The sequence below is a fragment of the Chiloscyllium punctatum genome, chromosome 27 (assembly GCF_047496795.1).
Source record: "Chiloscyllium punctatum isolate Juve2018m chromosome 27, sChiPun1.3, whole genome shotgun sequence".
NCBI lineage: Eukaryota > Metazoa > Chordata > Chondrichthyes > Orectolobiformes > Hemiscylliidae > Chiloscyllium > Chiloscyllium punctatum.
Genome location: NC_092765.1, coordinates 36,192,450 through 36,207,120, shown reverse-complemented (window position 1 = coordinate 36,207,120; position 14,671 = coordinate 36,192,450). Strand labels below are relative to the sequence as shown.

At 43.2% G+C, this 14,671-nt stretch overlaps 1 protein-coding gene across 1 annotated transcript in view; it reads left to right on the top strand.

Moving 5' to 3' along the window:
- The window catches only part of LOC140453264 (CUB and sushi domain-containing protein 2-like), a 745,905-nt gene that overhangs the window by 701,606 nt on the left and 29,628 nt on the right, over positions 1–14,671 (top strand). The window contains exon 4 of the mRNA XM_072547824.1: positions 1,304–1,498. Coding sequence (XP_072403925.1) covers positions 1,304–1,498 — 195 coding nt within the window. The remainder of the gene's footprint in view (positions 1–1,303; positions 1,499–14,671) is intronic.

The following is a 14,671-nucleotide window of genomic DNA, read 5'->3' as shown; positions in this document are numbered from 1 at the left end:
GTTTGACATCACTTCACATCGACAAAAAAAGGAGTGTTACTCCCATCTAGTTTACAAGGGTACAGTGTTATATCTAAAGAAGAGACAGAATTATAAAGCTTGGTTCATTATTTAAATTGTTTGCACGCTCAAAACAATATCAATCTGTGGATTTGCTGAGTTGGTGAAATACCATGGAATTTGATTTAAGAGCAAATAAGACATAAAACAAGATACATGTTTCAATGGCCTGAAGAAGGCATGGCTAGTCATTTTTACCTGGTGGATATATGGTTTCTTCATATTTATTTATTTTTAAGTATAGTCCTATGGCTCTGGAACCTTAAAAAAGGTTTTTTTAGAAATCTTTCTTCTGATAAAATATTGGTCTTGTGAAGGCAACAAGTGCCGCATACTCATTGAATGTTATGTAGATATACATTCCTTTCAGGATAACATACACGACAAAATGGATGAGTGGGCAATTCCAACCCAAATCCTCTGGCTTTTTGAGCTGTAACATACTACTTATGAATAACTCAACTTTTGATAACTGTACACTCTTGAAAAAGTATCTATGATACTAATTGCCAATTAGATTGGCATGCAGTAGCTAGTTTGTTAGTTTATTTTTATTAGTTCAAAGCTTTTAAAAACTTCCTGTTCATACCATCTCATCTGAAAAAAATACATTTGAAGAGCCTGCTAAAGGCTTCTAAATGAATACCAGTAGTGGAAATTTGTGCATGGTTGGGAGCATGTCCACTTTAATTAGTTATTGGGGACATTAGTGATGAGTGTGGGGATCAGCTTTCACTGCAATTATTTCTAAACTAACGCACAGAATTGCTGCATCTCAAATTGTAAATGCAAGTTATACTTAAATTTCCCTGCTTTTTGAATTAAATTTATTGATTTCAGACTAATTGGATAGTTTAAAAATAAAACAGAAGCTCGCAGAAATTCCAGACCCTGAGTATGTTTGCTTTAAATCAAAATTAGAAAACATTTAAAGGTTTCCCAGAGTAATATTATGCAGATATAATTTCAGATTTATAATAATAGGCTTTGGTAAAATATTGCAAAGCAGCTGAAGTTTGGAAACCATGGTGAAGTGGATGAATAATGTACTATTAATGTAAAATCCATGAAAATATTATTTTACACAAAGTAATAATCATTTGCATGTTGCAGGAATGAAACATCATAATTTCATCTGAAAATCCAGTTGCATGAATTGGAAGAGAAATGTGATCATGGCTGAGGACTGTTAACAGTTTGTTCAGTCATAATATATGTATATTTTTTCTTTTGTCTTTTTCAGTTTTACCAAGTCATACTTGTGGAAATCCTGGCAAATTACAGAATGGACTGCAGCAAGGATCCACTTACAATATTGGGGATAAAATCCGATTTAGCTGTAATGCCGGCCACTTCCTTGAAGGACATGCAGTACTGACTTGTCTTGCCAGTTCAGAGAACAGCGCATCGTGGGATTTTCCTGTTCCCTTTTGCAGAGGTAAAACTGAACTCAGCAGAATCTTCAACTGATGAGCTAGGGATATGCTTAAATTCTTGGTGTAATTCTCATAATACAGTCTTTGTAGATGTGAAGAGTGCTATGAATGTATCCCATTGGCAACATTACCAGCATTACCCATCTCTTTTGTATTTGTTTTTCTTGTTTAAACTCACATAAATGCAACCTTACAATGAACCGAGTGTTGCAAAAATGCTGTTGAGAATTTATAAACTGGTTCTTATTCTGGAACCATTCTCATTGGACACAGTGTGTCATTACACATCATATAGTCAATCTGCAGCACAACATTTTACAACCACAAGATATAGGCAACTTGGCTCATTAAGCCCGGGCCACCATTCAATCATGGCTGATATGTTTTTCAAACCCATTCTCCTGCCTTCTGCCCATAACTCTTGAATCTCTTACTAATCAACAACATATCCGTTCCTGTCTTAAATGCACTGAATGATTTGACCTCCACAATCTTCTGTAGCAATGGGTTCCACAGGTTCCCTAGCCTCTGGCTGAAGAAATTCCTCTTCATCTTAGTTCCAAAGGGTTGCCCTTTCACTCTGAGGCTGTGCCCTTAGGCCCTAGTCCCACTTAAAACTGGAAATAATATCTCTTGGTATTGTATAAGTGTCAATGAGATTCCCCGCACCCTTCTAATTCCATGAGTACTTGATCCAGGGTCCTCATCTGCTCCTCAAATGACAGCCTTTCATCCCCAAGATTATTTGTGTGAACTTCCTATGGACCCGCTCTGGAACCAGCATGTTCTTCCTGAGATATGGGACCTAGGATTGCTCACAATATTCCAAATGTGATCTGACCAGAACCTTATTCATCCTCAGCAGTATATCCCTGCTCTTGTATTGTAGCCTCTTCAAAATAAATGCTTACATTGCATTTGCTTTCCTAACTGGCAACTAAACTTGTATGTTAACCTTTTGAGAAACCAAAATGAGGATTCCTAAGCCCCTTGGTGCTTCAGATTTCCAAAGCCTTTCCCCATTTAGCAAATCATCTATGGTTCTATTCTTCCCACCAAAGTGCAAAACTTCATACTTTGCCACATTACATTCCATTTGCCCACTCTCCTGGCCTGCCTAGGTCATTCTGCAATCTTCCTACTTCCTCAATATTACCTGATTCTCCACTCATCTTTATGCCATCTGCAAACTTAGTAACAATGTCCTCAATTCTTCCATCCAGATTGTTAGTGCACAGCATGAATAGTTGTGGTCCCATGCAGACCTTCACCAGACAAGTGATTTTGTTTTCAAGCAAAACTGTGCCACCAATATAATGGTGTCTGAAGTCAAACATGTTTCTCATTCTTCTCCTTTCAGAAACAAACATTGTGTAAGATTAACTTGCTGCCCCTTAATTTAAGGGGACCAATAGCTTGTGATTGATCCAATTAACCTATATTTACCTCCTACTAATTTGAGATGTTTGAGTATAAGTTGTATATATTTTGCATAATATTTTAAATTTATGTCATATGAGCTGATAAATTGATGCAATTGTGTTAAAATCCAAATGTTGCAGTCGTGGTCACATTTGATTTTGCCTGGTAATAAAGGCTCTTGGTCTGTGATAATAGGTCACCAGTTGATCAGTTTAAGGGTGAATGAACAACAGTTAAGGGATAACTCAGTTTCATCAATGAGAAAGACTCTGAGAATGTGACTCCTGCTGCTAAAGCACTACTATTAGCTGGATTCCTGCAAATGGAGTATAGGACAGCCCAGAGCCAGAAGGGTTCTGCTAAGAGCAGCTAGCCATGTGAAATTGGGCTTTTAATTTGATGTTGGAGTGTATCATTGTGAGACCCAGTGGATTGGAGTAAGGAGAATAGGTTGAGTAGCTGGAAGGTGAGCAGTTGTTTGGAGCAATGTGGCATCTAACTATATTTAGATGCTGGAATGTAACTGTGCTAGAGCAGTGGAACATAGTCTCAGTGTTAGGTCAGCTCAGCTAGAAAAGAAGATCAAGAGCATTTGGGTGCGTTGTTAAGAAATCTGTGGCATCTGTCTCAAGATCATCTGCGAGGTGATGTGAACACCTGACAGAGCAATCACTGTTTAAGATGTTCGAGTATAAATTGTATATATTTTGCAGATTATTTTAAATTTGTAATTGTATAGTATATTTTATTTCTTCAAAACCATGACACAATGCACTTTTTTCCCTCCGTTAATTAGTAACTGGGACTTGTCTACTTTGAACGTAGAGTTACTGGCCCCTAATCAGATTATAAAGCAGATTTGTCAGTTTCATCCAGCATTGTAACAAGTTGTAGAACTTATCTAAACACAATGAAATAACATAATGCAACTTGTGTGAAGAGTTTAACCCTGCAACTAAAAATAATATATTACACCTGTATTACAGCAACATAGAATGATGAATATTTACAGGAAAAAATAACTAAATTGTGCAATGTCCGAAATTTAGACCATAAGTTTGACATCACTTCTTGTAATATTATCCTGTTTAGCATTTCCATCACCAAAAACGTTTGCATGTACATTTGTTGGCAATTGCAAAACATGACAGAATTTCACAAGTGAATTGTTGTAATAGTTATGGGTATGTTCGCCAAGTTGGAAAGTTGATTTGCAGACAGTTTGTCCCTGTATAGGTGACATTGTCAGTGCTTTGGAGCCTACTGTACTGTGTTATAAATTGTTGTAAAATAAGTAGCTAATGAGGACAAAACTCAAATAAATTAGGTTAGATTCTCTACACTGTGAAAACAGGCCCTTTGGCCCAACAAGTCCACACCGACACTCCGAAGAGTAACCCACCCAGACCCATTTCCCTAATGCACCTAACACTATTGGCAATTTAGCATGGCCAATCCACCTGACCTGCACATCTTTCGACTGTGGGAGGCAACCAGAGCATCCGGAGGAAACCCACGCAGACACAGGGAGAATGTGCAAACTCCACACAGACTGGAATTGAACCTGGGTCCCTGGCGCTGTGAGGCAACAGTGCTAACTACTGAGCCACGGTGTGAATAGATTAATGTCTACAAGATGCAGTACAGAAATTCACCAAAGACCCTTATATAGCACCTACAAAACCAAGACCACTTCCATATAGAAGGGCAGGAGAGCAGGGACATGGGAACATCACTGTCTGCAAGCTCTCACCATCCTGGCATGGAGATATACTGCAGTTCCTACAGTGTCACTGGGTCAACATCCTGGAACTCTCTCCCTAACAGTACCTAGATCACATGGACTGCATTGGTTCAAGATGGCAGCTCATCACCACCTCCTTCAGGGCACCTAGGGATGGGGAATAAATATAGGCCCATCTTGCAGTGCCCACATCCCACAAGAGAATCAAAAACATTATCCTCATGTTTTAATACATGAACCAAATCTGTGAGATTCACTGAGTGTGAGGAACACATTTTTATTTAAGAATGTAAAAATGAAATGTTTTAAAACTGCTAAGAATGTTTGAATAGGAAAAGTTCAATTAAAGCAGGTGTTGGACCTCCAGAGAGTGAATCTACAAATGGACCGTGGAAAGCAAAGAAATAACGAAGACGTTGATCAGGTTTTTTTTTCTCCCCATGTTCATGGTCGAAGACTGAGAAAGCTTCTCAAAGACCATTGAAATTTGAGAGTTGAAAGGAAGGGAGGAACGTAAAACAATTATCATCATTTAAGGAAACTGTGCTAGAAAAACAATTGAATCTAAAAGCACACAAGTCCCCAGGACCTATTAACCTGCATGGTTCAGTCTTGAGTGAAGTGGCCACATAGATAGCAGAGGCAATTTTTTTGTAAGATTCCAAAATTAATTTGATTCTGGAAGCATTCCTTCCAGATTGGGAAAACGCAAATGTAATTCTGTTATTCAAGAGAGGAGGCAGAAATCAGGAAACTATGGGCTGTTTAGCCTACATCTGATATAAAGAGCTGGAGAATCCATTTAAGGAGGTTACAGAAGGATACTTAGAAAATCACAATATAATTAGGCAGAACCACACAACTTTGCAAAAGAGAAATTTAGATATAACAAATCTATGAGAGTTCTTTTGAAGTAACATTCATGATGAGCAGAGGAGGACCAGCAGATATAGTGTACTTGGATTTCCAAAAAGCATTTCATAAGTATCACATTAAAGATTGATGCACAGGTTCAGAATACATGATGTGGGGATTATTTATCAGCATTGGGAAAGGATTGGTTGGCAAACATGAAGAGGAGTAAAGAATGAAATGCCACAAAAATCTTCAAGTGTTTAAAATCTGGGCAACATTTAAATCAATGGGGACTGATTAGTAGAGAAGCTAAATTTGCTGATAATACCAGTATAGCTGGAATACAAGTTAGCAAGAGCAACTCGAGAATCTGAGAAGAAATTAAGAAAGAGTACCAAACTATTAGTGGATGGAGTATATTTTGGATAAGTATGAACTTAGCTATTTTGGCCCGAAGAATAGAAAAGGCATTTGCTATTTATGATGTGGAGGGGCTGGTGGTGGACTGGGGTGGACAAAATTAAAAATTACACAATACCCGTTATAGTGCAACAGGTTTATTTGGAGTTTCAAAGCACTGCTTCTTCATCAGGTAGTTGTGAAGCAGGATCTTTGAGAAGATTTGTAACTCAGTTGATGATAAGTTTGTAAGTTTGCTCGCTAAGCTGGAAGGTTTGTTTTCAGACATTCCGTCACCGTACTAGATAACATCATCAGTGAAGCACTGGTGGTATGTCCCGCCTCTCTATTTATAGGTCTTCGTTTCTTCAGGTGGGTGATGTCATTTCCAGTTCTTTTTTTCAAGGGGCGATAGATGGATCCTAAATCGGTGTGCTTATTGATGGAATTCTTGTTAGAACACCATGCCTCAAAGAATTCTTGGGCAAGTCTTTGTTTCATCTGTCCGAGGATGTGTGTGTTGTCCCAGTCAAAGTGGTGTCCTTCTTTGTCCGTATGTGTAGTAACTAGTGATAGTGGGTCATGTCTTTTGATGTGCAGTTGGTGTTCATGTATCTTGGTGGCAAGTTTCCTGCTAGTTTGTCCGATGTGATGTTTTTCACAATTCTTGCACAGTATCTTGTAAATGTCATCAGTTTTGCTGGTAGTATCTAATGAATCCTTTCGGTTCATTAGTCACTGTTTAAGTGAGTTGGTAGGTTTGTGGGCTACCATGATGCCAAGGGGTCTGAGTAGTTGGGAATCATTTCTGATATGACTTCGTAAGGTAGTGTGGCTATAGTTTTTGGTTGCATTGTGTTTGCTTCTGAGGAATCAGCGAATTATGTTTAATGGGTATCCGTTTTTCTTGAAAATATTGCATAGATGTTTTATAATAAAAAATTACAGCGTCATGCAGCTGAAATGATATTTGGAACAAACTGAGATTCAGTCTTTCTTCTTTTAAAATGGATTTGTTAGATTTGGAACATGACGGACACCTGAAGGTGCTCAAGAATGCTCTCAGAAGAACAGGGTACGATGTTCAACTCATCAATTGCCAGATCCAATGTGCCATAGCAAGAAAATGTAACAACATCCTCAGGAGACAGACAGACAGACTTTAACCTCACAACTTTAATGCATCGTCTGAGCTGAGGATGGCGCCTTTAGTTATAAAACCTTAAGATCCCTTGAGAATATAACTTTAAATAAGTTCTGGGATTTACATATTAGAGAACCAAAACTAACAAATCTATTCTAATCTAGGTTTGTTCAATATATCATTTCAGCTGTATGACACTGTAATCTTTTGCTATAAATTCTATGTCTTGTGATTCTACTTCACAACCACCTGATAAAGAAACTGCACTTCAAAAGCTAGTGCTTCCAAATAAATCTGTTGGACTATAACCTGGTTTTATGAGATTTTTTAATTTGCTAGTTACGTGGAGAAAGATTGCAGGACTTGCTGGTTCAGAAGGATCTGGGGATCCTGTTACATGAATCATACACAGTTAGATAGCAGTTATAATGAGTAGGAAGGTGAATGGAATGGTCTTGATATTATACATATATATCTTGATATTATACATATGAGAGAATTCCATAAATGTCAATGTGGGAGAAGTTTGGGAACTATTTTCTTGGAAGATTTATGTGAGAAGTGTAGGGCTAGAGCCGCTCTGGTCACTTTTTGATTCTGGATTCAAGACAATTACCTAAATCTGGTTTTCCTGGATCACCAGACACGAGTCATACAACCCAAGGTGCACGGTGGGATGCTGTGGAAAGCCTGATGTACTAAGCTCAGGAACTGCCCAGGATGTTACAGTTCTGACTGGCTTACCCTGCTTCCTGGATCTTTCACAAAAGTTGCTGATTGAATTCTAGTCAGAGACTGCAGAAAATTCTGATATGTCCATGTGAATAGTTAACTAGGTAATGTTACACAGAAAAATCCTTCTATCACTGCACCTCAACAACTCACACTGAAACAGTGCTTCATCTGGAGCTGTCTATCCTACAGCACCTGACTGATTCCCCAGCTAGCCCTGACGTGAAATGACTATACTACTCTGCCGGGCTTCCCACTCGTACTAAAATTCAATTATCTGATTAGCCCACCTCAACCCAATGACGTCTTCCAAACCAATCTTTCCATCTTCCACCTTACCTACCTTAACTATTTAACCATTCATTGACTGCCTCACTAACATTTACTCATTCACTAAGATGCACATGGGATGTTTAAACTTAACAAATACAGCAAGTATCCAAAGGAGGGAGCGAGTATTCTGTGTGAATTCTTTGTTCTATGCAGGATTACAATACTGTGGCATGTATTTCAGCCTTATAAGCTTTTATAAACTGAGCATTCATGTTTGTTGATTGATGTTTCCTTTGTTCCACCAGCCCAGGAACGATTGTTTCCCATGGCATATTTGATTTTAAATAACTATATAACATCCTAGTACCATTACCAACCAAAGTTTCATTCAACCTTTTTTGAAAGCCTTTTACTTGTAAAGTACTGTATTGTTAAATCTACTCTACATTTCACAGACTTTGTACAGGATCTGAAGCTGGAGATTCATTTTTTTCCCTCAAAATTATACATTTCCTACAGTGCTGTCTCACTCCATGTGAAATAAGTGGCTTTCCTCTGTGCTTTTAAGTCAGATGTTCTCTTTCAGATATTGTGTCTGTCATCTGTCACTCTCTTTAAGTCTTTATGCATTTTACATTGGCAATTGTGTTTCAGATCAAAGTACTAGTTGCAGCTTTTAGTGCTTTAGGAATGGCATTATTTTACATATTTGTTAATCTTACAGAAGAGCAGTGTTTCAGGAAGCTGAAGGTTGTTACATCAAGTTGTGGCAGACATTTACAGCCTTCGAGAGAAGATTTTTTTTTAGTGCATTGGAGCAGGTCAGAAAACACATTGCCATTACTCTAACACCGAGGGAAAGAATGTAACATTGCAGAACAGTTCCTGGTCCAGAACTAGCAAGAGTCAAAAGGCAAAATTTTTAACGGCAGCAGTCTGCGCAGTACACAATGAGTTGAAATCCAACATTGTCAAAGAGATTTATTACTGAGGTTGGTGTCTGTCAGGCTCCTGAATTTCCTGACAGGAAGGTTGACTCCCTGCCTAGAGCTACTTCGAGCTAAATTTGATGTCACAAATATTCAACAGACATGCACTGAAAACTTGTTGTGAAACCTGCAATCATTCATAGAACGTCACATATGTAAAATTATAGAATCCCTAAAGTGTGGAAACAGGGATTTCAGCCCAATAAGTCCATACTGACCCTCTGAAGAGTCACCCATCCAGACCCATTCCCTTACCTTTTATTTACCCCTGACTAATGCACCTCATCTACACATTCCCAAGCAGCATGGCCAATTCACTTAACCTGCACATCTTTGGTTTGTGGGAGGAAACCTGAGCACCCGGAGGAAACCCAAGCAGACATGGGGTGAACGTGCAAACTCCACACAGACAGTTGCCCGAGGCTGGAATTGAACTCATGGTCCCGGGTGCTGTGAGGCAACAGTGCTGACCACTGAGCCACTGTGCTGCCGGGGAAAACAGATTATTGGATACGACTGGTTTCATCTGAACAAAATGCTTACCAGGCTTTCTTCCTAAAGAAGAAAGTGAGGCCTGCAGATGCTGGAGTATCAGAGCTGAAAATGTGTTGCTGGAAAAGCGCAGCAGGTCAGGCAGAGCCCAAGGAACAGGAGAATCGACGTTTCGGGCATCAGCCCTTCTTCAGGAATGAGGAACGTGTGTCCAGCAGGCTAAGATGAAAGGTAGGGCGAAGGGACTAGGGGGAGGGGCGTTGGGAATGCGATAGGTGGAGGGAGGTCAAGGTGAGGGTGATAGGCCGGAGTGGGGTGGGGGCGGAGAGGTCAGGAAGAAGATTGCAGGTTAGGAAGGTGGTGCTGAGTTCGAGGGATTTGACTGAGACAAGGTGGGGGGAGGGGAAATGAGGAAACTGGAGAAATCTGAGTTCATCCCTTGTGGTTGGAGGGTTCCCAGGTGGAAGATGAGGCGCTCTTCCTCCAGCCATCGTGTTGCCATGGTCTGGCGATGGAGGAGAACAAGGACCTGCATGTCCTTGGTGGAGTGGGAGGGGGAGTTGCAGTGTTGAGCTACGGGGTGGTTGGGTTGGTTGGTCCGGGTATCCCAGAGGTGTTCTCTGAAACGTTCCGCAAGTAAGCGGCCTGTCTCCCCAATATAAAGGAGGCCACATCGGGTGCAGCAGATGCAATAGATGATGTGTGTGGAGGTGCAGGTGAATTTGTGGCGGATATGGAAGTGTCCCTTGGGGCCTTGGAGGGAAGTAATGGGGGAGGTGTGGTCGCAAGTTTTGCATTTCTTGCGGTTGCAGGGGAAGGTGCCGGAAGTGGAGGTTGGGTTGGTGGGGGTGTGGACTTGATCAGGGAGTCACGGAGGGAGTGGTCTTTTCGGAACAGTGATAGGGGAGGGGAGGGAATTATGTCCCTGGTGGTGGGGTCCATTCGGAGGTGGTGGAAATGATGGCGGATGATACGCTGGACATGGAGTTTGGTGGGGTGGTAGGTGAGGACCAGTGGGGTTCTGTCCTGGTGGTGGTTGGAGGGGCGGGGCTCAAGGGCGGAGGAGCGGGAAGTGGAGGAGATGTGGTGGAGGGCATTGTCGACCACGTCTGGGGGGAAATTGCGGTCTTTGAAGAAGGAGGCCATCTGGATGGTACGGTTTTGGAACTGGTCCTCCTGGGAGCAGATGCGGCGGAGACGAAGGAATTGGGAATATGGGATGGCGTTCTTACAGGGGGCAGGGTGGGAGGAGGTGTAGTCTAGGTAGCTGTGGGAGTCGGTCGGTTTATAGTAAATGTCCATTTTGATTCGGTCACCCGAGATAGAAATGGAAAGGTCTAGGAAGGGGAGGGAGGAGTCTGAGATGGTCCAGGTGAATTTGAGGTTGGGGTGGAAAGTGTTGGTAAAGTGGATGAACTGTTCAACCTCCTCGTGGGAGCACGAGGCAGCGCCGATACAGTCATCGATGTAGCGGAGGAAAAGGTGGGAGGTGGGGCCAATGTAGCTGCGGAAGATGGACTGTTCCACATATCCTACGAAGAGGCAGGCACAGCTGGGGCCCATGCGGGTGCCCATGGCTACTCCTTTGGTGCTGGCCTCTTACCCGCCCTCGATCTCTTCATAGCCAACTGCCGCCGCGACATTAACCGCCTCAACTTCACCCCTCTCACCCACTCCAACCTCTCACCCTCGGAACGTGCAGCCCTCCACTCCCTCCATTCCAACCCCAACTTCACTATCAAACCAGCAGACAAGGGAGTTGCGGTAGTGGTTTGGCGCACCAACCTTTACACGGCTGAGGCTAAACGCCAGCTTACAGACACCTCCTCCTACTGCCCCCTTGACCATCCCACCACCAAACCATCATCTCCCAGACCATCCAGAACCTCATCACCTCAGGGGATCTCCCATCCACTGCCTCCAACCTCATAGTCCCACAATCCCGCACCGCCTGTTTCTACCTCCTGCCCAAAATCCACAAACCTTACTACCCCGGCCGACCCATTGTCTCAGCCTGCTCCTGCCCCACCGAACTCATCTCTGCATACCTCAACACGGTCCTGTCCCCATTATTCCAAGAACTCCCCAACTACGTTCGGGACACCGCCCACGCCCTCCTCCTCCTCCATGATTTTTGCTTCCCCGGTCCCCAACGCCTTATCTTCACCATGGACATCCAGTCCCTATACACCTCCATCCCCCATCATAAAGGACTTAAAGCCCTCCGCTTCTTCCTTTGCCGCCGTACCAACCAGTACCCTTCCACCGACACCCTCCTTTGACTGACTGAACTGGTCCTCACCCTGAACAACTTCTCCTTCCAATCCTCCCACTTCCTCCAAACCAAAGGAGTAGCCATGGGCACCTGCATGGGCCCCAGCTGTGCCTGCCTCTTCGTAGGATATGTGGAACAGTCCATCTTCCGCAGCTACACTGGCCCCACACCCCACCTTTTCCTCCGCTACATCGATGACTGTATCGGTGCTGCCTCGTGCTCCCACGTGGAGGTTGAACAGTTCATCCACTTTACCAACACTTTCCACCCCGACCTCAAATTCACCTGGACCATCTCAGACTCCTCCCTCCCCTTCCTAGACCTTTCCATTTCTATCTCAGCCGACCGAATCGACATGGACATTTACTATAAACCGACCGACTCCCATAGCTACCTAGACTACACCTCCTCCCACCCGGCCCCCTGTAAAAACACCATTCCACATTCCCAATTCCTTCGTCTCCGCCGCATCTGCTCCCAGGAGGACCAGTTCCAAAACCGTACCATCCAGATGGCCTCCTTCTTCAAGGACCGCAATTTCTCCCTAGACATAGTCGACGATGCCCTCCACCGCATCTCTTCCACTTCCCGCTCCCCCGCCCTTAGGCCCCACCCCTCCAACCACCACCAGGACAGAACCCCACTGGTCCTCACCTACTGCCCCACCAACCTGCATGTCCAGCGTATCATCCGTCGTCATTTCCGCCACCTCCAAACGGACCCCAACACCAGAGACATATTTCCCACCCCTCTCCTATCAGCGTTCCGAAAAGACCACTCCCTCCGTGACTCCCTCGTCAGGTCCACATCCCCCACCAACCCAACCTCCACTCCCGGCACCTTCCCGTGCAACCGCAAGAAATGCAAAACTTGCGACCACACCTCCCCCATTACTTCCCTCCAAGGCCCCAAGGGACACTTCCAAATCCGCCACAAATTCACCTGCACCTCCACACACATCATCTATTGCATCCGCTGTACCCGATGTGGCCTCCGCTATACTGGGGAGACAGGCCGCCTACTTGCGGAACGTTTCAGAGAACACCTCTGGGACACCCGGACCAACCAACCCAACCACCCCGTAGCTCAACACTGCAACTCCCCCTCCCACTCCACAAAGGACATGCAGGTCCTTGGACCCCTCCATCGCCAGACCATGGCAACACGATGGCTGGAGGAAGAGCGCCTCATCTTCCGCCTGGGAACCCTCCAACCACAAGGGATGAATTCAGATTTCTCCAGTTTCCTCATTTCCCCTCCCCCCACCTTGTCTCAGTCAAATCCCTTGAAATCAGCACCGCCTTCCTAACCTGCAATCTTCTTCCTGACCTCTCCGCCCCCACCCTACTCCGGCCTATCACCCTCACCTTGACCTCCCTCCACCTATCGCATTCCCAATGCCCCTCCCCCAAGTCCCTCCTCCCTACCTTTTATCTCAGCCTGGTGGACACACTTTCCTCATTCCTGAAGAAGGACTAATGCCCGAAACGTCGATTCTCCTGTTCCTGGGACGCTGTCTGACCTGCTGCGCTTTTCCAGCAACGCATTTTCAGCTCTTTCTTCCTAAAGTTAGGAGAAATACAGATGGTGCACCTTATTGGATAAATTTTTTATTGGGAGTAAAGTCTCTGATAAACAGACATTGTGCCTGTTATGAGCTGCTGACACTGACCTTTCAAATAGAATGGTCTTGAAATTTGCAATATTGGTCAGGCTTTATAGCAGACCACTTTACAATCTGCTGTTAGTTAATGTGCTTTTGTGGCATCATAAATGGATCTATGTAAGAGGCTCCCAGTTGGAGCAACACTTTTGTCACAGATTCCAAGGACACAGATCTGCTTCCTGCTTTGACCTTTCGGAAGAGCAGCAATTCTTTGGGCAGACTTATGCAGACTCCACGGGAAAACTTTCTATTTGACTTACTGGGGCCTCCAGGAATTATTTAATCATTTAAAAATACTTACTGTTCCTCTATATTTACAAATAGATACACATTGTCCTAACATCCCATGTCCTTCAGTACACACCAGCAAAGATTTCCAGAATAATGGGTACGTTGTAGTCTGTGAAGCATTGCAATATACAAGATTGAACCACTTGCAACAATCTTCAACCAGATGCACAAGTCATCTCAATACCTTGCTCAAAGTCTCAGGCATCACAGATTGTAATCTTTAGGCAATTTGATTCACTCTACATATGAAGAAACAGCCGAAGCCTCTTGGTAAAGTTGATAAGCCTGACAATGTCCTGGCTTTCGTAATGAAGACTTATTTTCTTTGTTCAGTCATGGGATGTGACATGCACCAGACAGCCAGCATTTGTAACTCATTCCTAATTGCCCTTGAAATGAATGGCTTGCTCAGCCATTTCAGAGGGTAGCTAAGAATCAACCACATTACTATGGTATGGAGTCATGTGACCTGATCAAGTAACGGTAACAGATTTTCCTTCTCTGAAGGACATGAGTGAACATTGACCATGATTTTCTGGTTATATTTGACCAACCTTTTAGTTTATGATTTAATAAATGAATTTAAATTTCACCATTTGCCAGGACGTGAATTTGATTCATGGATTTAACCAAGATCTCTGGATTGCTAGCCCAGTGACAATACCACTTTGCCACCAACTTTCCAATACCACTCATGCACTGCCTTCAGAATTAGGTGCACTCCTAACCCGGCTGTGCAATTACAGCTGCAATATTAGTATCCATCTGAAAATATTAAATATTCTACAATGTTGCCCTGTCAACAAATCAGAACAAATCCATTCTGCCAAGTTATCACCGCATCAGTCTCCTCTATCAGCAAATTATTGCTGAGAAGATCTGGCTAACTGTTG